Source organism: Balaenoptera ricei, chromosome 4 (genome assembly GCF_028023285.1).
Source record: "Balaenoptera ricei isolate mBalRic1 chromosome 4, mBalRic1.hap2, whole genome shotgun sequence".
NCBI lineage: Eukaryota > Metazoa > Chordata > Mammalia > Artiodactyla > Balaenopteridae > Balaenoptera > Balaenoptera ricei.
In genome coordinates this window covers 148,499,057-148,525,594 of record NC_082642.1, presented here as the reverse complement: position 1 = coordinate 148,525,594, position 26,538 = coordinate 148,499,057, and the positions used below count along the sequence as shown (strand labels likewise).

The 26,538-nt window shown below is 37.0% G+C and overlaps 1 protein-coding gene across 3 annotated transcripts in view; it reads left to right on the top strand.

Moving 5' to 3' along the window:
- The window catches only part of SCAF4 (SR-related CTD associated factor 4), a 61,681-nt gene that overhangs the window by 29,063 nt on the left and 6,080 nt on the right, over positions 1-26,538 (top strand). The window contains exons 8-19 of one of the 3 annotated variants that reach the window (XM_059921433.1): positions 2,111-2,319; positions 2,674-2,782; positions 4,590-4,754; positions 5,264-5,349; positions 6,022-6,212; positions 7,148-7,248; positions 7,700-7,813; positions 8,667-8,823; positions 10,405-10,562; positions 11,923-12,088; positions 12,178-12,264; positions 12,421-12,612. In XM_059921433.1, the coding sequence (XP_059777416.1) occupies positions 2,111-2,319; positions 2,674-2,782; positions 4,590-4,754; positions 5,264-5,349; positions 6,022-6,212; positions 7,148-7,248; positions 7,700-7,813; positions 8,667-8,823; positions 10,405-10,562; positions 11,923-12,088; positions 12,178-12,264; positions 12,421-12,612 (1,735 nt within the window). Of the gene's footprint in view, positions 1-2,107; positions 2,320-2,673; positions 2,783-4,589; positions 4,755-5,263; positions 5,350-6,021; positions 6,213-7,147; positions 7,249-7,699; positions 7,814-8,666; positions 8,824-10,404; positions 10,563-11,922; positions 12,089-12,177; positions 12,265-12,420; positions 12,613-26,538 lie in introns of all 3 variants that reach the window. The other 2 variants (XM_059921434.1, XM_059921432.1) reach the window with 2 other exon arrangements.

Sequence of the window (26,538 nt, the reverse complement as noted above, 5' to 3'; positions counted from 1 at the left end):
GATCATCACAGGATACTTTACCAGATGAACTTTAGCATAAATTTTTATGAATTTATAGGTTAATTTAAGAAGTACTGATAATTTCTTATACAGAATCTCAATGTATTAGATTTTTAATATGTCTTACACATTTCTTGTGTCATTTATTCTTAGATGTTTACTCATTTTTCATGTTTAGTGTTTCATAACACTTTTGTTTAGTTAATGATGCCATACAGGGAAACTACTGATTTTTATTTTCTGTTGTAAATTATCATGGTATTAGAAGCTTAGTTTTCTAGTTGTTCTCTTAGATTTTCTAGGCTACTAAATTTGACTTTTCCCATTCAACATCTAGGCCTGTTTCTTCTTCTTTTCTTACTGTTCTGGTGGCTAGGACTTCCAAAAAAGAAATGTTGAGTAATAGCAGTGCTACTGACATGCTTATTTTGTTGTTAATTTGAATTGCAACTAATTCCTGTAGTGTTTTATCTTAAGTGGGTTGGCCAGTGTTTGTTAGTTACATTAAGTTTAGAAAAAGGAATTCTGTGCTTTTCCTTTGACTATAAAGGTCTATTTTAAGCTAGTCAAACAGCTGACTGGGAACAGTTTTTCTATTTTGGCTGCTTCATAGATCTTCAGTTTCCTAAAAAGCAACAGAAATGTCTTTTTAGATAGTAGAGATCTCAGTTTAATTTTTTAATTGCTTCAAATCTTCTCCCAAAGCAATAGGTATAAATCGTAAAACTTTAAGGAACATGTCTATATGCGATAAACTGCAAAGATCATAGACTTCGTGGTTTTTTTTGTAGACAGGTTAGACCCAAGTTTTAATTTTGGCTCCTGTCATTGACTCTGTCTTGATGTTGAGTTACAGTATTCACTGTGTATCACTGTAAAAGAGCTATGGTAGTACCTATATTTTTTTATTGCCATGAGGGTTAAGTAAGCTAATGTGCGTAAAGCAGCAAGGTGCCTGGGCCATATTAGATCGCTCGGTTATAATAAGAACTTTTAGTAACGTGGCCTGGAATTATGAATAAAGAAACAGAAGTGTTGTCCAAGAAGGGGACTTCCTTTCCTAATTTAGAAATCTGTTGTCCAATAAAGTAGAACCAGAATTTCCAGGCAGAACTATCACAGAACAACACAAATTTAGAAATTTGAGGTTGGAATTCCATGAGCAGGAAGGGCACAGCCTGAGAGAAATGACTGCCTTGTTGGATGCCAGAGACTGAGGGCTTTGAGGTAGAAAAGACCATTGTCCACAGCCTAATTGTACATGTATTAACTGTACAGTCTTGGTTATGTTTCTTAATTACCTGAGCCTTAGTCTCCTTGTCTGTAAGAAGAAGAAACTATATCTACCTTGCATGCTTCTTTTGATGATGAAATACTGTGTATAATCTACCAAAACACAGTAGTGGTTGTGTTACTTTCATTCCTTTTTTTCTAATAAATGTAACCATATTTTAAATGGCTCTTCTTTCTAGACATGTGATCCTGTGAAGTGCACTGATTGGTTTTTTTGATTTTTTTGTTTTTGTTTTTTTTTAATGAAAGTTTCTGGTAATCTAAGGTGAGCTGTGAAGCTTTAAGAAAGAAGAAAGTGCACAGGTAGACTTTGCAGCCCTGTCTGTGCCATTCTCTTTTTTCTTTTTCATATTCTCGATCAAGCGGCATATGGACATTTTTCTATAGGCATTTATAATGATTGGATAAGATGGTCTTTCTTTTTGTACATTTTACAAAGCCGACTGAAAACGTGTACCCATTTTCACGTGTGCAAAGTTCCAAAAGTTTTTAGTCTAGGAAAATAAATGTTTGAGTAAAATCTTTCTATCACTAAATTAGTTATAAAATCATATAGAAAATAGTCAAAAAGAAAACACTGTACTTAGAATTGGGGAAGAAAAACAGAATTTTTTAAAGTGTCTTTTCAAAATGGCATTTGTGTAAAAATTGTCTATGAACTAGGGTCCTAAGAGGCATGTAGGAAGGTGAAATTGTACATGACAGCATTGTGGGATTATAGATGGTGGTGAATATCTGTTTTTATAAAGTTTTTTGTTCAGTGAATCACAGTCTGAATTTTAAAATGGAATATTGACATACATACCTATTCCAGAAGCTACTTGATAGATTTGATTACGATGATGAGCCGGAAGCTGTGGAAGAAGCAAAGAAAGAAGATGCTGCTGCTGCCGCCGCCGCCGCCACCACCACCGCCACCGCCACCGCCGCCACCACAGCACCTGCTGCTGCTGTTGCGCCCTCTGCACCTGCTGCTGCTGTACCTTCTGTTGCTGCGACCGCTGCTTCTCCTCCACAGGCACCCTTGTGAGTTGCTTTCATTGGATTCCTCAGCAGATAGAGATTTGATAGTCATTATAAGGCATAATGCAAGTAACACTTAATAACGAAATCATTTTTCATATAGTCGTTTAAAATTCTTTTTTTAAGTTGTGGCATTTGGGGTTTTCTTCTGAATGGAGAGGAGATCCTGTCAGATTTACAATAAAAAATGACTTTTGGGGAAAATGCTGTATTTAAGTTAATATAGGCAAATATATGATTCAGTAAAATGTTGATTATTAATAACTCCTGAACAGCATTCTTTAAGTTTCTGTAGTATAAATGTGGCTAAGATTCATGTGTTTTCGAATGGGTAAAAAGACTACTCATCTTTTTTAGTGGATTTCCTGGAGATGGCATGCAGCAACCAGCATATACCCAGCACCAAAACATGGATCAGTTTCAACCTCGAATGATGGCAATACAGCAGGATCCAGTGCACCATCAGGTAGAGGCATTTTTCTTATAGCTGAGTTTTAATAACTGAAGATCTATTCATTAGAGCATATGGGTTGCACTTCCCAGACCACTGTTACTTAGCAGTGTGCATGGCTAAATAGTACTATAGCTGCAGTAAAAGCTGTTGAGCACGTAACTGATTCGAGTTGCTTTTTGCTTTAATTAAAACACAGATGCTAAACATTACATGCTAATAATTTAATAGGCATTTTTGTTTAAATAGTTTAGAGAGAGATTGTGGTTCTATTTCAGGGAACTGGCCTGTTTAGTTATACAGCTCTTTCCCTTGTGAGAAACCTTTTTTTTTTTTTTTTTCCCTTTTTTCTTTTTTAATGTTGTGTGATTCAGTGCTTTAGAGGGCTTTCAGCTCTTCAACATTCAGGAATATAGTTTGAAATCTGCAGTAAAAGGAGCACAGTATACTGGAGAATTGAAGGAAGTTAATAAAGGTTTGTTCATTGGGTTTATTTTAGTAAATCCTCTAATTCAGAGTTTTCTAAACTTGACCATGCATCTAAATTATGGGGATAAGGAGGAAAAAATACAAATCCTGGGCTTCTGGTGCTACAGTCAATCTAGAGAATATTTATTTATTTATTTTTAGTTGTGTGACGATTCTGTTGTACAACCAGCCTTTGGGAAATACTACTTTATAGACTTACTTTAGAAAGTGTTCTAAGAAGTCTCTTCAGAATATATTCATTTTCTTGTCTGTATCATGTTCAGTCCATTCTATTTACAGGCATACATTGTTTTATTGTTCTTCACAAATCCTGCATTTTTTACAAATTGAAGGTTTGTGGCAACCATGTGTTGTCAGATGATTGTTAGCATTTTTTAGCAATAAAGTGTTTTTTAATTAAAGTATATGTGTTGGTTTTTTTAGACATAATGCTATTGCACACTTAATAAACTACAGTATAGTGTAAACATAACTTTTATATGCTCTGGAAAACCAAAAAATTCATGTGACTTGCTTTATTGCGATATTCGCTTTATTACAGTGGCCTGGAATCGAATCTGAGATGTGCCTGTATTTGGTCATATGAAATTGATATTGTGATTTTAATGACTTGCTGATGAATGAAGTTTGAAAAATATTTTGTAAGCCTGTTTAAAATACAAAGAAAACCTATGAACTTATTTCCTAATGTTTAACAATTACTGAAAGTTAATAATTTAGAAAGATATTTTGTGATACTATAATGACATTACATTTATACTTTTAATTCTATTAGCGTTGGAATGTCACATGTAGAAAATTGTTACACTGTGGCATAATACTCTCATTATTATGATATTTGAAACCCTAAATATCGAACCCTAAGTATTATGTATTACTGGTTCTCAAACCCTAGGCATGTTGGTTGAAACTCCCCATGGAGTAAAATGTTTAAAATAAACCTGAAAGTCAGTGCTTCTAGCCACTTTTCCTCCCCCCAAAGCTTAATTGCCTTTAAAGTTGAAGAGAGTTTGCGATAGAGAGTACCTCTGAGTTTAAGTTCAGTCCGTCACATTGCTTCCTCATATAAATGAAGTTATGTTTTTAAATTATAAAACCAGATCATGTAGTCATAATTTTAAAATGAGTTGTAGGATTTTTAACCTGTATTCTTGGATATATAACAATTCTTTGGATAAAGATTGTACCAATAGGAATTGTCAGTCATCGGTTGCGTGTCAGTTTTTCCTTGATCAAAATTTATTGAAGATATTTTAGTTTTATATAAAGTAACTAAGGTTTTCTTTTTTAATTACTTAAAGTCTGCTCATACAATTTTTTTAAAAAACAAAAGGTTCCACTTCCTCCTAATGGACAGATGCCAGGATTTGGCCTTCTTCCTACACCTCCATTTCCTCCCATGGCTCAGTCCGTGATTCCTCCAACTCCACCCGTGCAGCAGCCTTTCCAAACTTCCTTTCAGGCACAAAGTGAACCACTTACACAAAAGGCACATCAGGTAAAACTTCATTCTCAGATTGTTGATTATCTTTATGGTTCCCTTGATTTATAAGTGGATTGCTGCCTGTTGGCTTGTTATCTTCCATTTTGAATATGAAGAAAGACTGTTACTTTGGGCACAAATTTTCCCTCTCTGTGACCTAAGTTTTTCATTTGGAAAGTGGACATAATACTACAAATTTCCATACAGTTTGTGAGGATTGAGATAAAGTATAGAATGTTTAAACAGTGCCCAATTCACTGCTTTAGGTGATGGTTGGTAAACACAGTATGTAACTTTTACAAAATAATTTCCAGAAGTAGATCAGTATTTCTTCTAATCTTGTAAGCCACTCGTGGCCAGTCATTATTAAACTAGTAATTTGGTCTCAAGTAACCAAAAGAGAACTTTCAGAGCAAGAGATTTGTAATTTAGCATTTTTTAGACTTTTGTCCCATTTTTTTCTATTTATAATTTCCACTTTCTCTTTTAATGACGGGTTTTATGTTTTGTTTTTCTTTTTAAAGGAAATGGAAGTAGAACAACCTTGTATTCAAGAGGTTAAGCGGCACATGTCCGATAACAGAAAGTCAAGATCTAGATCAGCATCCAGGTAGTTTATAGAAAATGTTAATCCAAATCTGTATGTCTTAGGAGACAGAATTTAAAATCAAGTTGGATTGTTTTCAGATGCCCAGGACTAATAACACTTGGTATGTTTGTATGCATGTGTGGATTGGGGGTAGGAGAAGTATTAATTTTAAAAAACTAAGTCATCTTAACCCACATTTTTTCCCTTTGAGTTGCTTTAATGCCTACTTACAAATATACATGGAATCATAAGATTTATGTATTCAGAGTTCTTTACCAATTTATCAACCCAAAAAAGTGGAAAGAGAATAAGTAATACTGTAATCAGATTACATGCTTTAATTCCTACAGAAAAGACTTTACTGAGAAGATAGAGACTAGTAGTCAGTATATCTTGGTGATGACATTAGCTTCTTCACTATAAAGATGTCATTTAATATAGTACCAGAGGTATCAAAGATGAGAGGTACTTTTATAAGTTAGCATCCTTATTTATCTCATTTATAATATATATGTGCTTTCTAACTTTGAGCATCTTAAAAATCTTTAAAATGAATTCCCTGCTGTCAAATTCTTACGTACCCAAACATTAAATTACCTAGTTGTATTTTTTCTTTTTCAGATTAACACATGGCTTACGTTTTCTTTTTTATCCCTTGTGTTAATCCATTCTCCCTTGTTCTGAAAATATTAGGTCACCAAAAAGGAGACGATCTCGATCTGGTTCTAGAACTCGAAGGTCTCGTCATCGACGTTCTCGATCTCGGTCCAGAGATAGACGCCGACATTCTCCTAGATCTCGATCCCAAGAAAGAAGGGATCGGGAAAAAGAAAGAGAGCGCCGACAAAAAGGCCTTCCTCAAATCAAACCAGAAACTGCTAGTGGTAAGTGAACATTTATATTCAAATTTCCTGCATTTTTTTTCATGTCATGAGTTTAAAATGTTTTATAACCGTTAGCAAAATACCACTTTATCAGGTCTTACTCGTTTGTGCTTTGGCATATACCCTTGGATTTGCTTTTGTACATTAAGCCAGCTGTAAAGCAGCAATGAGGAGTGAACCAAACTAACGATGAGGAAGTGTGTCTTGAATCGAATGTATGAAATAGAGTCATTAACTAGTTCTCCTACACATGGTGGAAAGGTGGGGGTTTTTTTCCCCCTAGAATAACTAGTGCCCTCTTTTATAAAGATTTATGATTTACAGAATGAATTAGCTTACATTATCTCCTGAATTTCATGATGTGTTTAGAATATGTTTAATAAGATGTGCTAGACATATTCTTGATATAACTCTGTAGCTATTAATGAAATCTTAATTTATAGTATAACTAGGGCATGTATAAAACTTCTGACTCTGCAAGGCTTATTACCGAGGACACAACATGAAACAAAAATCATACACACTCGACAGTTGGAAAGGAACAGCTACATGCTGTGAACAAAAGCACTGAATTGGTTGGTGATCAAGATAGTTGGGATCAAGTCTTAGCTCTTGTGTTCACTTGCCAAGGGCGATCTTGGGCAAAATACTGCTTCTCTGGCTCTAGTTTACATAGATGAAATCTTCAGATGTGTCTTCAAAAAGACCAGTTTTTTTTACCAACTCACAGGTGTACCTTTCACTATCCTGGTTCCATTTCTGGAAGTACTACCACAATTTTGTAGAATTTTTTAAATGTATATGGGGTTTTCTACTTAAACTTGTGGTATCATAATTAACTCATGCATATCTTCTTTAATGATTTTTTTCATGTAAAGTACAGTGCTATTCATTTTCGAATGTGTATATTTTTATGATTATAATTTTATTTTAAGTTTGTAGTACTACACTCTGGGTGGGACAGCTGGACAAAAGGACTACTCAGCAGGATGTTGCCAGTCTCTTAGAAGAGTTTGGTCCAATTGAATCAATTAATGTGAGTATTTATTAAATTACTTAATGACAGTAGATAGATGTGATTAAATGTTATTTTATGAAATTAAGGACTTGAAACCTAAGTTAAAATTTGCCCAGGTTTGTAGAAGATGTGGCTAGCGTTCAGGTGTTCTGAGTTCATGTTTAGCATTTAACTACTATTTCTTGGATCACCAAGTTTAATCTAAAACCTTTTTCTAAAAAGGTTTTCTAAAAAAGTCTTTATATAACAAAGCTTGGGGAACTGTAGATTTGTCGATAATTGGAAGTTGAGACCAAACTGGAACCACCAATTTAACAAACTCATTTAATCTCCAGTTATAGAACTCTGGCTCTGGAGGGTGCAGGGGGTTTGAGTTGGGCTTGTTGGAACTGATTACTTAGTATTATATCTTGTTGCTTTTTTATTTTGTTGTTACTATATTTTATAATATTAAAATCTTTTGGAGCAGATGATTCCTCCCAGAGGTTGTGCCTATATTGTTATGGTTCATAGGCAAGATGCTTACCGTGCCCTGCAGAAACTGAGCCGAGGAAACTATAAAGTGAACCAGAAATCCATAAAGGTACTGTTTTATAGTTTATAATTCATTTCTTTTAAAACTTAATATATAATATTATGTGACTTTTTTTAAAAAACTGTAATTTTGGACACTGGGGCATTACAAATGCATCTTTTTTTAAAGAGGTTATCTCCTAAGAGTTAAAATTTTATATGTTAGGTGCATGGTGGAATTTTTGTCTTTTTTTTTTAAAGGTAGGTAAGTTCATCAAGGTATTTACTTGACGCTTTAAATGTAATGTCATTTTGTAAAATATTTTGTCATACAGAAAATTTTGTATTTTTCACATTTTAATTTTAAAGTTTGCCATCTCATCTTAGAACTATGAAAAATACTCACTGAAGATAGAGGAAAAGATATAGGTACATGGGTATTCTTACTCTGAGGGGCCAGAGTCAGTGTTTCCTTAATGTTATAATACCATGTTCTACCCTTGGATTGCACCGCAAAAGGATTTTGTCTGATGTTGAGTAATTCCGAGGTACCCAAGACTTTTAAAAGTGCTCCCCACTTTCTTATGCTGAGTTGTACAGGGAACTTCAGCCTGTCCCTGATAAACTTTTTCCTATTCTCTTAAGTTTTATGCTGCCTGGGTTTGGTGGGTGGTGGATGGTTGGAAGAGTAAGGAAGTGATTGCCAGTCAGATTTCCATCCTAGGAGAAACAAAGTGAGATGGTAGGGTAACCAGTTTCCTAGCACCGAATAAAGTTTTGAGTGAGATCCAGGGATAGCCAGGCCAGATTGCTCCCTTGCTGACCAAGTCTGAGCGATTAGAATCGTGGAGAACAGTTAACTCTCAGTTTATGACATTCTTCTCCCTTCCTTTCTTTTTATATTTTAACAAATGGTGAAATAGATTGCCTGGGCCTTAAACAAAGGAATAAAGGCAGATTATAAGCAGTATTGGGATGTAGAACTTGGTGTTACTTATATTCCGTGGGACAAAGTCAAGCCTGAAGAACTGGAGAGTTTTTGTGAAGGAGGAATGTTGGACAGTGATACACTTAATCCAGGTAAAGCAGTATTTAATTTTTTTAAAAAGATTCATCTGTTTCCTTGGTAGTGCTGTGACAAATGTTTATTCTTTGCCTTAGGATCTGATTTTTGAGATTTTTCAAATACCCACCATGTGGGTGCCAGTCTCTCCATTATAATAAACTGAGGAAACAACAGTGAATAAGACAAATGTGGTCCTTGCCCTTACGCAACTTGGCATTTAGTGGGAGAGATGCAGACACAAATAATTACTGATTGTGGGCTTAATTATTAATTATAGTATTAAGTGGATCTTAGGTAGAATTTTTCACTGTAAAAACCTAACAGATCAAATGAATCTCAAACTGAACATTGTTAGTAAAGTCCACTGCTTCATAGTAATTTCTTTGAAAATGTTTAAATGTCCAGAGAAGCCATCAAAAGTAAATGTGTAAGACAAGGAGGTGCAGTTATTTGTAGGCTGAATATTAAAAATGCCAGGTTGATAGTGGAATTGTATTGGGAAAAATGGCAGCTTGTGGGGGCATGACCTGAAAACTGATAGATAGCAGGACGAGAGGAGCACAGGGTGGCATGGCAAAATACAGTAAATACTTAAAGCATTAAAGGACTTCAATCAGGAGGGATGATTTGAGAAGCCAGAAGGCAGCGAAACAGTGCTGGACTTTCCCCATACACCACCTCCTCCCTCCTTGGTGCGTAATGCGTTCGCTTAAGGATCAGGCTAGGCTTCTGTTCAGGCAGACAGGTATTGAGGACCTACTATGTGCCAGGCATTCTGGGAGACTTTGGTCCAGGGTAAAAAGAATCCTGCTTCTCCCTCCCAGGGTCTTTAATCCAAACAATACACTTTTGTGGTTAAGAACAGAGACTTTAGAGCCAAATATGCCTGGGTTGAATCCCATCTCTGCCACTACTAGGCATGTGACTTTGGGCAAATTGTCTTTTGTTTTCATCTCTTGAGAAATGGGAATAATAATAGTAGGACCTACTTATAGATGGTACTTATAGATGGTTATGAGAATTAAATAAATATATATATAGCTTAGAACTGTGCCTGGCACGTAAGTAAGCATTCTTTTTGCATGTTTGCTATTGTTAATTTAAATAATTAATGTTTATGAGATTAGCATAGGCGTTTCTTTAATAATAAGAATGCTCTGGTTTTTTGGGGTTTTTTGTTTTTTTAATTTATTTTTGGCTGCGTTGGGTCTTCGTTGCTGAGCGCGGGCTTTTCTCTAGTTCTGGCGAGCAGGGGCTGCTCTTCGTTGTGGTGCACGGGCTTCGCATTGCAGTGGCTTCTCTTGTTGCAGAGCACGGGCTCTAGGCACTCGGGCTTCAGTAGTTGTGGCTCACGGGCTCTAGAGCACACGCTCAGTAGTTGTGGCGTACGGGCTTAGTTGCTCCGTGGCACGTGGGGTCTTCCCAGACCAGGGCTCAAACCCATGTCCCCTGCATTGGCAGGTGGATTCCTAACCACTGCGCCACCAGAGAAGTCCTGCTTTCTGATTTTAATATCAGCGTTTTAAAAATCATTTCTGTGTTTAAAGTTATAAGCTGAAATGTAAGCTTTTGTTAAATTTCTTTAACTCTCATAGATTGGAAGGGAATTCCCAAAAAGCATGAAAATGAAGTTGCTCAAAATGGAGGGGCAGAAACCTCACACACAGAACCAGTATCACCCATACCTAAGCCTTTACCTGTGCCTGTCCCTCCTATTCCTGTTCCTGCACCTATAACAGTACCACCTCCACAGGTAAGACTATTAGGGGCATTGTTTAAACTTTTAAGTGTCTGAAAGATACCTTTCTAAATCTTACTGTAGATGTATGTCTAGATTCATAGTCAAAGACATGAGTGCATAGATGTACATATTAATTTTTTGTGTGTTGGTATGTCAGACCTATTATTTATAAATGCTTTTAAAAACCAGAGTAAATTTCATATTGCCTTGTATCTGTCGAGATTATTCAGTGTCTTACCTCATAACCTTTTTGACTTGAGATGTGATTTTCTTGTTACATGTTAAGAGCTAAGTAAGTAATGTTTTGGTAAAAATTATAAATACTTGACCCATACTTTTATGTATGATCCACTAGATTTTTCTTTTCTTTCAATACCTTCTTTCCTCAATTTCTCACATTAAAACTGAATCAGATAAATCTGAGCTATCACAAAACTGGGTTGCCTAGCTTCTTTATTTTTCTTAGTGTTAGCAGAAAATTACATGCTTTGATACATACTTAGCTGTGATATTTTATAAATGGAGTTCCCAGATTGGCACTCTTTAGCTGACCTTTTGGATATGCCCTTCCAGTGCAGGTTCTAAATAAGATTCAACGAATGTCAGCACTCATTTAAAGAAACCTGACTAATCTCTTAAGATTGATTATTCTTTTTTTTTTTTTTTAACAATAGCTAACATATGTTGGGTATTTATTAAAGTGCCAGGCACTAGCACTTAATATTTATTGACTCTTTAATCCCCATAATTATGTGAGGTTGGCACTTTTCCATTTTACAGATGAGTAAACTGAGGTCTAGGGAGTGTAATGTAAGTAGCTTGCTCAGGGTCACAAAACAACTTGAAAGGGGGGCCAGGCACTTTGACCCTAAGGACCTGTGATCTTGATCACTGTGCAGATTACCAGGTAGCTTTTTTTAAAGTTGTATTTCTCAAACTTATTGACCTAACCATGAGACATTTTTTAATATATTAATATTCTAGCAGAACACCAATATAGGTGCTGGTGAATTACAGTGTGAATTTGCTGTCATAAAGTAGAGAGTAAATATGTGATTTTTGGGAATTCCTTGGTGGTCCAGTGGTTAAGACTCTGTGCTTCCACTGTAGGGGGCACAGGTTTGATCCCTGGTCGGGTAACTAAGATCCCGCATGCCGCACGGTGCGGCCAAATAGAAAAAGGGGAAACTATGTGGTTTCTATTGTTTAGGGGTAGGTGCAGATTACCACCTGTTATCTAATAAGTGTATTCACATAATAAGCACAATTTAGAGATTTCTTTTTTCAACAAGGTATTTTCTTTGTCCCTACACACTATGTGGGTGGGAGGGTGGCTAGGTATGTGGCTTCATTTTCCGTTCTTTCTCTCTAGGTCCCACCACATCAGCCGGGACCTCCTGTGGTTGGTGCTCTCCAGCCACCCACCTTCACGCCTCCTTTGGGAATTCCCCCTCCAGGCTTTGGTCCTGGTGTTCCTCCTCCTCCACCTCCTCCACCATTTTTGCGCCCAGGATTCAACCCAATGCATTTACCACCAGGTACACTAAGTTATTTGAGAAGACATTCTTTTTTTAGAGCCTGAAATAAAGTGACACAACTTCAGTTGACATTATTTTTCTTATTCTAGGTTTTCTTCCTCCTGGACCCCCACCTCCTATAACTCCACCAGTATCCATTCCTCCTCCTCACACTCCACCAATAAACATCCCAAACTGTAAGCATGTTTTTCCTTTGTGTTCACTTGTCCTCTTGGAATTGAGAGTAGGAGGGAGAATGGACCAGTAGTAGGACCTATAGTATGGCAAAAGAATGTTGACCGGGAGATAATTATTTATTCAGCTTCACATGTTGATGTAATTATATTCCTTAGCTACTATCGCTGGTATAAATGAAGACACTACAAAAGACTTATCTATTGGAAATCCCATTCCAACAGTGGTGTCTGGGGCTAGAGGAAACGCCGAGTCTGGTGACAGTGTGAAAATGTATGGTTCTGCTGTGCCACCTGCTGCACCCACGAATCTGCCCACCCCTCCTGTAACCCAGCCTGTTTCACTTCTTGGTAAGTTAAGTTTTTTATCATTAGTTTTCTTTCCCCTGCCCAAGTTAGGCTTTTTATATAAACAATGCTAATTTTGGTAAAATGTTCTCTGAGGCTATTTTTCTTTGAGGAAGATCTTTCTCTTAAATATGTGTACTTTAGTCTTTACCAAGAATATGCTCAAGAGACAGCCTCAAAAATGAAATCATGTTTGTTTGTCTGTCTTGAATAAAAGTTTGGATTTGCACATCTTAATTTGGTATAGCAAAGTGATTAAACTAATCTCTGTAAAAAGGAGTTGGTACATAGTCCATGATTAACAAAACCCCAAACATCGCAGCTTTATAAGAGAGAGCATTTCTTTAACAATGTGGGGTTTTTTCCCGTCTGGATTAATTTTTATACATTTAAAATCCCTGGACTTTGGTAGCATTCTCTGTGGGCTAGCAAAGAAATTATCTTTGATACATTGCAATAAAATGGCTTTGTTACCTGAGTGACAGTTGCACAGCCTGAGGCAATGCTTTTTCCACTGACCCCTCACTTTTCTCCTGCAAGAGTTCATCTGTTGTATTCTTTACCCACAACTCTACTTCTGTGATCCATGGAAGTGTGGTTTAGATTGTCTACATCTTTAAGAGGCCTTACCCTTGCTTGCTTGAATTATAAGTGAATATGTCATATACTTGTTATAGTGACCATCCTATAACAATTAATAAATTGTTGTATTTGAAGTGGTATTGCCAAATATAATTAACACTTGATTCTCCTAATGGGTAGTTAATTCATCCTTAGTGTTAGAATATTCTAGTCCTGTGAGCCCATTGTATTTTTCAGAGGTATGTGTGTGCAAATGTTCGCTTTCATAATCTTAGTTTTTTTAAGGAAAGAGCATATTGGTTACTTCTGGGATGTAGGACTGTGGGACATTGGTTTGTGATGTAGGACTTTTACTTTTCACCTACAGCTTTCAGTACTGTTGGAAATTTTCACTTTGTTGCATGTACTACATTTATAATAAAAATCAATTTGTTTTTACATGGCATGCTGTCTTCTGCCCTCTCCAAGACTGAGTTTAGGCTGATAATAAACTTGATTTTTATTTCTTCTAGTACACAGACTGGGTAATGGTAAAAGAGGATTTAGGGTTAAAATTTGTCACAAGTAATGTAGCAGTAGTCCTCATAATGATGGAAAATGATATGTTTAATAGGGAAGTTGCTTAAGAGGTCTATGCCCTAATGGAAGTCATAGTAGAAGGAACAGTGGGAACAGTGAACTAGTAGCCAGGAAACCTTAATATCTTTGGATCTCAGTTTTGTTATGCTTCTCCCCCCCCCCCCATATTTGTAATAAGATGGTTACACAAGAATCACAGAATCTAAGTTGGGTAGAATTTTCTGATCAACCTCTTTCCTCTACCCCACACGCATGCCCCTGGTTGTGAATTCTCTTTGAAATGAAGTTTCCTACTCTGGTATCCATGGGTATTAGGCCATCTGAGACTGTTTACAGAATTTCATGCATTTGTGGTTTTTTCTGGTCTTAGTAAATTCACTGAATGAATGAAAAGATTTCATCTCCAAGACTTTAATAACCGCTACTTACGAACAACCTTTAAGAATAAATAACCCAGGGAGTTCCCTGGTGGCCTAGTGGTTAGGATTCTGGGCTTTCACTGCTGTGGCCCGGGTTCAGTCCCTGGTCGGGAAACAGATCCCACAAGCCACACGGCGCAGCCCAAAAAAAAAAAAAAGAATAAATTACCTGCCTTTTATTTAACATTTAGGTCTTGGAAACTCTGCCCTTTATTTCTTATCACTACTGAAATGTATAATTTAAACTCTCAGCCAACATGTGAAACAAAATAAAACACAAATCAAAAGTTGGTGAGCATGAAAAATAAACTTAGTAAGCTAGTCACTGCTAGAAAAATAATTAAATTTCTTAGCATTTATCATTATCTAACATACCTGTTTGGATGTCCATCTCCTCCCACCCCCAAGAATGGAAGCTCCATGAGAGAGGAACATTATTATGTAAGCGGATGGATGGATGGTTTTCAGTGTAGGATTGTTTATACTTCACCTCTGATGATGATCTTTGTAACTTTTAAAGCAAATATAGAAATTGAAGGCTGTTCCAGATCTGGAAAGGTTAAAATATGACATAACATAAAAATGAAAACTGTTTTGTTAAAATAGGCACTTTTAACTAAACTGCAGTAGTTTAGTTGAATCCTGAGAGAGCCTTCCATTTTCCTTCAATAAGAAATCTTGAAAAGAATATCCCATGAATTTGACCTTTTATAGAAATGAAACTTTTTAGTGTATATGCAAATAAAGGAGGATTTAACCAAAAGGCTAATCACAATTCCATCATTTTGATAAAGGAATATAGTAATTACATGCAATATTGTAGCACTAAAGGATCAGTAAATAGGTTGAATATTGTTGATGTTAACCAAGTTAACAGAATACTAGAACTAAGATGCTTTCAAGTTTTCTCTTGGTGCTCTAATGTTTTCTCTTATGATAATAAAAAGCAATGTTATACTATACAGAAAACTTTAAGCCTAGAAGGTGATACTAAGCTTGTTTCTTCAACTGTGAGAAAAGGAATGAAATGTCACACCGGGGTGTTGTGGTCATTCAGTTGGACTAACATATATAAACAACTGACAAGGGGCCTGCCACAGAGCAGGCATTCAGTGAATGGTGGGTGCTTATTACAGGTAAGGAATGTCATGGATGATATTTAGCATACCTAGAGAACAGTACTGGAAATTCTAAAATTATATTACTTACTTGTGATTTATTTTAAACTGTTCTAATTGTCAGCAGAGGAAGCAGCCTTTTTAGGGAAGTATGTATCTTGGCATGGTTGCCTCAGATATTTCATGATATATTAGACCAAGAGATAAGTTCACATGTATTCAAGTTCCATCAGTTGGCTTACTGAGAAAATGTGTGTTAGTCATAGTGGCATTTCATTTAAATAGCACAATATGGTATCTGTATTCTTCCTATTAATGATACTCAAATTGTTTTCTTACAGTGGAAGCTAAATGTATCCTTGAGACTTAACTAGTTCTTGGATCCTAATTTCTGAAATGTGGCAATAATATTTTTAAAGCAGAGGGGCCAAAAAAACATTTCAACAAACAGATCTTCCAAAATTCTATTGTAGGCCCTGGTTATGAAGGAGGTGGTGTGGTGCTTTAAGGATGGCTTGGTGTTAAGAATTTTCTGAATGATCAGACTTAAGTGTGGATGTTAGTTTGGGAGTGCTGACTACCTGTTTCTGGAATTGGGCTGAAGTAGCCCTTGCTACCAGATTTGTAGAGAACTACCTCCATCTTTTAGAGATTTTGATTATTTTAGTAACTGATAATCTGAAAACATAAAACTATTCGATGCACAATAATAACTCATTATCACTTGATTTTAAAGGAATCTGTTCTTAGTACCTCACACTTCAAAATAGCTAGAGCAGTGGTCATTTCATAAAAGCTAAAGGAAACAGTTTACAGTTGTTGACCATTTAGGAGAGAAGGAGTATTAAAGGTGATAGCAATTCAGTACATTCTCTTTACTGTATAAGTGTATGTGTTTACTTTTCCAAACTTTTGTATAACATGTATCTCTAATACAATGTACAGCATATTTTTATTTAAAATTTCATTGTAAATGTGAAATTTGGGTTACTTTGGTGTTCCAAACAATAAAAAAATACACAAAAAAATGTTTGTTTGTGTTACATATCTCTGTTGTGGTACCAGCATATCCATAATGTCTTTTCAAGGAAAAATTAAGCTAAATCGGATTCATTCCTATTGTGGAAAATTAAAGTCTCTTCTCTTGCCCGATACATTTACTCCTTAATTATTATTATACAGAGATTCTCTCCAGTTTTGTCACACTGCTGTAGATGATGGTAAAATTTATAAGAATTGGGTATGTGTAAGATTGCTTCTTATTGATAATATTTGTTACCAAATATTTAAAGCAAAAGTCACAGATTGGTAGCCTACAGGCTGACTTGCTAGGCAGTAGTATGATGTATACTTCGTGCTTGATTTTCACACATCCTTGCCTGGCCTTGATAGGCATTTGATGTTCCAAAATTTGGACACTTCAAGAATTATGTAGACAGAATTGGTTTGTGAATTAAACAGGCGTGTTTGCTTTTATGCAGTAGCTATCTATGATCCTTAAGACTGCCTTGAAGATGAATAATTTTACTATCAAGTTCTGTAATTCCATTTGACTCTTGAACAACGCGGTGATGAGGGCCGCCAACTCCCATGCAGTCAAAACTCCATACATAACTTTATAGTTGGCCCTCCATATCCGAGGTCCCACATCCTGCAGATTCAACCAACTACGGATCGTGTAGTATATATTTACTGGAAAAAAAAAATCTGTGTATAAGTGGGTCCATACAGTTCAAACTTGTGTTATTCAAGGGTCAACTGTACTTTAAAATTGATATTTGACTTGTGATTTCACTTAGCTTTTAGATTTTTCTGCCTAGAATTTTGATACTTTTATAATTAATAATTTTTAACACTATAAATTAGAACATTAGAGCACCAAACTACTAGTGTGAATAACATTCAAAGGAAACCTGAAGAAAATTCTCAAAAGTTTTTTTTAATGATAACACCTAATTTTTTAAACACTTTTTGCATTTTAATATTCTTCCTTATTGTCGACTTTGTTATAATATTGGTTATATTAAATTATAACCCAGAGGGGTCTACCAGATGTTTGTTTATCCTATAAAAGTGTTCTTTGAAAACTTTAAAATATTTGAATTGGTACTCTAAATATTGCATTATATTATTCCACTATGTTTCCCAAATACTCATCACAGTGCCTTCAACTTTGTATATAACATTGTTCAATGAATGTTTTAATAGTGATCGATCCACAGCAGATATTTACCTTGGATATCAATTTATGCATGAATACACACCATATTTTCTCAGAAGGCGAAGCACTTCAAACAAAACATGGAGAAGGTCTTGCACGAAAACTTGAAAGCTGCTTATCACATTGTCTCCATCTCTCTCTGCACTTCCTAGGCTGCAGAACTCCAGCCTAAAGAGTCTCTTAAGTTTAAATCTCTGACATCTCTTTGGGCCTGAGGAAGGTGGGAGGGGCAGAAACTCTGGGCTCTAGATTGCTTTTGGTAGACAAAGATAATGCTGTGAAGAATTTCAGGTAAGATTTTTTCCAGCTAACATTGAAAATAAAATTTCCTATGGATGATCTCATTCAGTGATGGATTACCAGTATATCCCAAGCTTCTTGACTCTAATAGTACAGGTCTTAACTCGAAGTCACAGCTGTTATACTTTGCCAGTTACAATAAAATAGCAATTCATATGCAAACAAATTCTAAAAAAAAGACTATAAATGAGCTATAGGGAAATTGACCAAACCTTATTGTACGTTATTTTGCAGAAAATCCAAGGCGTCATTTTAAAGAGACAGTGGTCTCTGATTCTTCATTTGAAATTATGGTTTTCATGTATTAGATTTTATCAAAACATAATGTACCCCATGCTAAAAATAGATACACATCTTAGTCTGCCTGCGCTATATGTTATTGAAAACTCAAATTTCTTTTAGCAGTCTCTTGCTACCATTCTAAGAATGATTTATTTTTGGTATAGTAATGTATAATGCAATCTAAAATGTGCTCTCTCTCATTCTTTGAAAACTAGCTCCGCATTTTTCCATTCTCCCCTTCTCCCAACAGTGCCTCCTATAAGAAACACCTGGGAGTCTTTTCGAAATAATTAGGGCCTAAATGTTGTTAACTGGTGAATCTAGGTGAAGGAAATACATGTATGGGTTGTACTGTTATTTAAATTTTCTGAAGGTTTGTAGTTTAAAAAAAAAACACTTTTAATGATTAAACAAATACATATATATATATGCCTTGGGGCTCTCAGGGCATTGGTGGGAGAGATGAGATAAGAGTGGCTGGTATATCTTTTTCTTGTATGAACAAATTTTGAGTTAGGTCCATGCACAATGCCACAGTGACCTTCATTCGTTTGGAATCAAGAAAAGGTGGAACTGCGACTAGGAGCGGAAAAGGAGGTTGTGAAAGAACGTTGCAGCTTTTCTCAAAATTTCAGATATTCATAGGTTTACAATGGAAAGAGACTCACCGCCCTGGGGGAGAGACCTGGACCTTGTAGCCAATGCTTTTGCCCCCTGAGAGGTATCTTGTTGATGAGTTTAGTCATCCCTTACGCCACCACCATTCATTCATTCATACGTTCAACATGTGTTTACTCCAGTACCTACTGTGTGCCAGGCACCCTTCTGGGTACTAGAGATCCCTGAATGACAAGACAAGGCCTGTCTTCCTGGAGCTTACATTCTAGGGGGGACTTAGATAGTAATAATTTCACATGAAGCTATTCCTATGAAGAGAGTAAAGCAGAGAACGGGATTGGAGGAATGTCGTGTGAGATGCACTCTTAAATAGGATGGCCAAGGAAGGCTTCTAAGGAGGTGATACAGAGAAATAATAGAGGAAAGAGCCATATAGACACAGGGAAAACATCTCGTTTAGAGAGGAGAACAGAAGGGGAGCTTGGACTGAGAACAAACTTGGCTTGTTGGAGGGACTATAGTGGGCTGTTAGGGTTGAGCAGTGTGATCACAAGGAAGAGCCGCAGGTGATGAGTTCAGAGCTGGTCGTCAGGGGCCAGTCAGAGTGTAAAACAACAAGTACAGATTTAAACACTTTAAATCTGGTTTCCATTTTTCAAAGGATTAAGGATGGCTGTTCTGTAGAAAGCAAACTATAGGAGTTGGTAAGGGTGGAAAGAGGAGACTGGTTGGGATGCCATTGGAGTAGATGAGATTAGAGTGCTAACAGCTTGCACTAGGATGGCACAGCAGAGGTAACAAGCATTTGGAGTCTGAACTTATTTTGAAGATACAGCCTTCAGAATGGCCTTATTATATATGTGAGAGAACGGAGTCAAGAACGACTATGGTTTTGACCTGAGCAATTTAGTTGAGTGTAATTGCCATTCCTCAGATGGGCAAATCTCAAAGAGGAGTGGGTTTAGGATGAGGATGTCAAGATAAATGTTGGATGTTTTAACTTTGACATTCAGGTGCAGGTGACAGCTAAACAACTGGTAAATAAAGTCTAAAGATGTAAATTCTGGTGTAATCAGCAAATATAAATAATATTTACAGCCACCAGAGTCTGTGAGATTACCTAGGGAGGGAATGTAGTGAGAGGGATGAGCCCAGGAAAACGTCAGCATTTAGCAGTTGAAAATATGAAACGGAGGACTAAGACATGATGGGAACTCTTCCAAGGAGTTTGTATATATATCAATCAGTTAAGCTTTACAGTTCTTTGAAGTCAACACAGTTATCCCCATTTTGTAGATGGGGAATCAGAGGCATAAAGAGATGAAGTGACCTGCCCAAGGTCACAGCTCCATGTGGCAGCACCTAGAATTCAAGGTACCCTTATTCCAACACCTGTGCTTTTTAACCACTGTCCTCTACTGTTCCATCCAGCAAAGGATACTGAGAAGGTGCAGCTAGAGGGCTAGGAAACAAAAGTAGAGGAAGGTATTCTGGAAGCCCAGTAAAGAAAGTTCCTAGGAAGGAGGGAGAGATCAACTATCAGATGCCATTTTTGGGCCAAAGAAGAGTGCTGAGACTTGCTGACGGGATTTATCAAAACGAAGGCTTCTGGATGACCTTGAGAAATGTGGTTTTATTGGAGTGACGGGTTCAAAAGCCTATGTAAGTATATATAGATAGGGCCAGGAGAGAATGAGAGATACAAGAAATGGATACAGTGATTTTGGACATCTCTCTGAGGAGATATGCTATATAGGGGAACAGTAAAACGGGGGTGAGCTGAAGGGAGATATAATGTGAGGGCAGTTCTTCCGTGTTTATTTCTAAAAACTCTAGCATGTTCATTATTGGAAAACCCAGTAGAGGGGAAATTTTTGTTGCAAGAAAGAGGAGATATTTGCTAGGTTGATACTCTTACGTAGGTGAGGGTATGGATTCAGAGTTTGAACGTGGGGCACAGATGTTCACAGAGTAGTACGGATACAGGTGCAGGTAAATCGGTAGATTTGGTGGTAGGTAGGTGGATTAACAAAGCCTTTCTAAATGCCTCTTTTTTTAAAATATACCAACTAGGATAAATAAAACGTGGTATTTCCATTTAACAATACTTGATAATGAAAAGAAATGAAGTACTTATACATGCTACAATACAGATGGGCCTTGCAAAGATACGCTAAGTGAAAGAAGCCAGTCACAAAGGGTCACATATTGTATGATTCCACATTTATGAAATGTCCAGAATAGGCAAGTCCATAGAGACAGAAAATAAAATGTATGGTTGCCTGGGGGTTGGGGTGGAGTTGGGGGAAAACGGGAAATGATGGTTAATGGATACAGGGTTTCTTTTGAGGTGATGAAAATGTTCTAAAATTTATTTCGATGGTTGCCCAACTCTAAATATGTTAAAAAAACATTGAATTACACCCTTTATGTGGGTGAATTGTAGGCTATGTGAACTTTACCTCCCAGAAGCTATATAAAACCAGCTAAGAATAGATAGGATTAAGGAGAAACAGGAACATGTGAAATAGATATCTAGAAACATAAGAATGTGAATTGAGTAGGGAAATTAGAATTGCTGGCCAGGATTAAGGGAGCACTTGTGGTTGTAGTTATAAATAAAATGAGACCAGTCAGCATGTTGGAGGTGGTGCCCAGCCATATTCAGGTGCAGGTTAGGTAGAAGAGTTGCATTTAAAACCAGTGTTGAGGTTTTTCCAGGCAACATGGTAAGGGAGAACCATGGACTCCGAGACAGGTAAGGAGGAAAGTAAAGATGTGAAGGGCACTGGGGACGTGATCCTAGTGGGATTGAAGGTTGTTCTGGGAAAGAGGGTCAGAGAGTGGGGTACTTGAAAATGAGAATTCAGAAGTGATAAAGTTACTTGTAATGAAAGGTCCAGGACTTCTAGAGGCATTGGCTGTGGTAGAATGGAAGACAAGATGATGGGCGGAGAAGAGGTAGAAGAACCGCCTTTTCTACTGATTTGCCTTTTCAGGTGTTCTCTCTGCCCTTCCTCCTGCTCTCCCTTTCGTTTCTCACATAGCAAATCCTTGCTTTTTTTTTTTTTTTTTTTTGAAAGATCCAACTTAAATTTACATCCTCCATGAAAGTGTTCAACTAACATTCTCCTGACATGTCATGGTCCACACTGGTCTCCAGTCATGATATCAGCCTTCCCTTCCTTCCCCACCCCTTTAATCTTTTAACATACCTGTTCTTTTTTTTTTTTTTTTAAACATAGTAACAATGTCTGGAGATGCCAATGTGAGGTTTACATCACCATTTTTTTTTTATTATTAATTAATTAATTAATTTATTTTTGGCTGTGTTGGGTCTTTGTTTCTGTGCGAGGGCTTTCTCTCGTTGCGGCAAGCGGGGGCCACTCTTCATCGCGGTGCGCGGGCCTCTCACTGTCGCGGCCTCTCTTGTTGCGGAGCACAGGCTCCAGACCCGCAGGCTCAGTAGTTGTGGCTCACGGGCCTAATTGCTCCGCGGCATGTGGGATCTTCCCAGACCAGGGCTCGAACCCGTGTCCCCTGCATCGGCAGGCAGACTCTCAACCACTGCGCCACCAGGGAAGCCCAACATACCTGTTCTTTATTTCCCATAATTACCAACGTCTTTGCTATAGAAAGCACTGGCACCTCCCCTTTAATCTTGATTTTTACTTTTTAATTGTGAAAGTGGATTTTTTTGATTCATCATAGGAAATAGCCTTGGTTATTTAAACTGCAGTGTATTTCTTACACTTCTTGAATTTAAATAGAGACATTTGGGGCTGTCGCTTTTTTCGTCTGCCTTAAAATCTTGCTGTATAGGAAATGTGGAGTCTTCTGTCTATAGTGTGAGTTTCCCCAGGTCTGAACTCTTCCCTTTTTTGTCTCATCCATGTTCTGGATAAGTTAACACCATGGCTCTTCTGAGCTCTGTACATCTAATCAATCACTTCAGCACATTTCCACCAGGTGTAGCCTAGGCCCCTCCAACTCTCAGTATTAACATGTGAAATTTGTTGTCTGTCTCCAAAAATGGCTTCTCTTTCCAAATTCCTGCGTTGAGTTGATGCCTTCATCCACCCACTCATTCGAAGCAGGGAGCTATGTTCCTCCATCTCTTATATTCTGCCGGTCCTGCCTACTAAAGGGCTGAAACCTGTTCTTCGTCTCTCGCACCTCGTTCAGTTGTCTCTCACCTCTCTTCCCTAGATTCTTGGCATAAAAGCCTAACTACTCTTCAGTGTCCTCTGCCTCCTTGCTTTCCTGTATACTATTTGCTGGAGGGGTCTTTCAGAAATGCACATGAGGATCATCCCTGCTAAAAATTCCTCCATGGTTTTCCCACCACTCTAGATCAAAGTCCAGGTTCCTTTTCATGGCATATAAGACCTGGATTGCCCTGGCCTAACTGTCCAGCCTCACAAACCTCATTTTTTTCTTTTGTAATTGGTAGCAATCTGTATTCATACAGATTCTTTCTAGCTGCTTCAATAATAAACCTCAGCTTTTCTCTCCTTGATTTTCATCAAAAGACATTCTGTTGCAATTCTCAGAACAACACACTTTACTGCTTCACTTTGCTAATAATAATAGGCCTTTCCAGAAGCCGCTGTTCTCTTTAACCAGTAATGTCCTTCCTTACATTGGCCTTGAATGTTCTCCCTTTCCTTTGGGACCCAATTCAGACATTCGCCGGGACTCCTGCTCAGATTCACACACACTGACTTTGTCAGTTCCACCTTTGTCACCATAATAGTGTGTGCCACCTCCTATAGCAGTTGACATTTGTCTGTTTCTACTAGGTTACGTCCTGTTTGAAGGAAAAGATTATTATTTTTTTTAATCTTTATATCCCCAGCACGTTAAATGTGTTCATAATGTAAAGCTTAGATGTTCAACATATGTATGAGTAAATGAATTTTTTTAAGTTTGTAACTCTAGAAGACTTGTCAGGTATTTCACGTCATACTTCCAAATAAAATGAATAATTGCTTTGAATGTCCTTTAGACTTGGGTAACTCACTGTGTATTCCATTGGTATATGCATCATGACAGCTTTCCTAATAAAAATGAAATTCAGCTCTTATGCCTACCAAGGGCTTATGCCACCTGACATATTTTTTAATTAAATATAACTGTTATTATAAAAGCAGTACTTTTTTGTTCACTGCAAAACAACAGATGAGAAAAAAATACCTAATTCTACCACTTCTGTGGTCTGAAGGCCAACATTTGGAGCCGTGGGAATTCTGTTGGGGGAATCTGTAAACTTTGTTGGTCCGTAAAGGGTTAAAAGGAAATGAGCTTATTTACAAAAGAGGGAAAGAATTTGAGTGAATAATATTTTAAGTAAATCCCAAATATAAATATCCACATATATGGAATAGATGAATTAGGCTATGTTTTTCTCTTTATGAAAAATGTGCTTTGTAGGAGTTTTAAATATATGGGTACTGTAAAAGTTAACCCTGTTAAATCAACCTGTATGTACCCTCAAATGCATGTTATAAAAAAACTTAGAGATGTGCTGATAGGGATCGGTTTATATTTTATAAAGAATCATTGCCCATTTGCTCTCTTCTGTATAAGATTGTGGTTGGCCTTGCTTCCTTTGGCAGCTGTCAGATTGGTAGCTGAGGAAGCCATCATTATGGGGAAATCAGGAATAGGACCTTCCCATTGTCCTGCAAAGGTCTGTTTCCTCTTAAAGGTTCATCTGAACTTAATTCTTTTGTTACAATAAGATGCTTTGAACCCCTCCCCCATTTTTCTAGTGTTATTTAAAAACTTGCTTTTGGCCCCTTGAGCATAGAGTTAGGCACTGGAATGTGCCACAGCAAGTCTTTAACAGTAAACATTTACCGTTTTCATCCTTGAGTAAAGCTGGTGGGAAAGTAAAGTTTGATTTGTTGAAGTGCTTCTCTATACGATGACTCTATTGAAGGAGGCTGTACATGGGTGCGCACATTTTATGTTGCTTGTTTTGAGTTAAAGTCCACAAATGTTGCGGCTCTAAGATTTCTTTAAAAAGTGGGAGCAAGGACATATCTTAGGTGCCTTGTGGTCCCCTGTATGGTATGTACTCAATATATGTTCACTAAATGATATGAAGAATGTTAGTTTGCCATGAATTTTATATCAGTCTGAGATAATAGTATAAGCTCTGTAATATGTTCATTGTCTGGGATTTCCTAAGGAGAGTGTAAAGAGTCTGTGGGGTCTTTGCCTTGTTCATCCAATTCATCATTTCTGGCTTTTCACTATGGTAATTAGCATTTCTCAACTTTAGGCCTGACATATGGAAGCATAATTTTTTCCCAGTTACCAAAGTGCTTGACTCTAAACAGTGGTGGATACTGGGGGACCAGGAGAGGCCAGTAAGATCTCAATGATCAGAAAAGAAAACTGTTGTGTTTTTGCAAAGTGAAATATTTAGTGTTAGGATACTTATCATCTGTCAAAATAGATGTGTAGAATAATAATTTCAGCACTTAACTGTGTGCCAAGCTCTGAGCTCATGCTTATGTACTTTATCCCATTTAATCTCAACAAGAGGCAGATATTATTTTCCCCATTTCTGAGGCATGTGTCCAAGGTTGCTCCTCTGTGAGATCCTTTTCACTGAATGTATTTCTCTTGAAGCATTTAAAAGAAAGTACTCTCTTTAAGTACCAAAGCGGTGAGTCTTCATGTTAAGAGTTATAAACTGATACACATACATTTTCCCGTCTACTCTATTTAGTGCCTAAGTCTGACAGAGTAGTATTGGACCATATGTCCTGAGGAACAAAAACTGAAGTAGAAATTCTTGTCTATCATATTAGTATTAATTGTTTATGCAGAAAATCTAGGAGCAAATAGGACTTGTTAAATGTTTGCTGAAGTGAGTGGAAGTGATTGAAACTGTAAACATAAAATAATATGATGCTGGGGACAAAAAGATGAAGAAGTATTGGGTTTGCTCTCTGGTGGGTTTTCTGTCAGTGTCACGCAAGCATTTTTCTCACCATTGCCAGTTGATGGTCATAACCCACAACTTGCTCAAAGGCATTTCTGCAATACATGGGTAAATGGCACATTCTGACAATATCTGGAACATTTTCCTTTATTAGAATAACTCTTGTTGGTCATAGTATTTGCCTTGTGATGTTTATATTTGCAGAGAAATAAATTGAGAGAGACCATGATACCTGTTACTTAAGTTGTGAACCACACAGATCCTCCTTTTCCATGTTATTATAAATGATGGGTTGAATTTGCTTGACTCTTAAAGCATAAGCAAACCCTCCTGGAAATGGGAAATAAAGTAAGTCATTGTCACTTTCAGCAGCAGCACTAACTTTATCAGTTTTGCCACCTTTGGGAAAGTGAATAGAAGGTGACTGGCTGAGCACTCAGCATTGTTCAGCAGTCATTTCGGCATAGCAGTTTACACGTTATGCCGTGCTTTGAAGAGGGACTTGTAAAAATAAACTCTACGTTTGTGTATGGATCTTTATAAACATTAAAGTAATGCTTACTGCATGATAACTGCACAAAGCATTTTCATGATACAGAATCAAAGAAACCTCCCTCTTCACTGGATATTCTGGGTCAATGATCCCACTTTTTCCTAGTAAAAAGTCAAATTAAGACTTAGAGTAAGAAGTTTTCTTCTAAGAGTACACCTGAAATAACCTTCAGTTGGGTCAAATAGTTCAGTTCTTTATCTCATTAGTTCAGTTCTTTTATCTCAGCGCACATGTGTTTCTCAAGTATCTTGAGTGGTAAACAGCTATTAGTCAAGGCTATACAAGGAGATTCTGACATA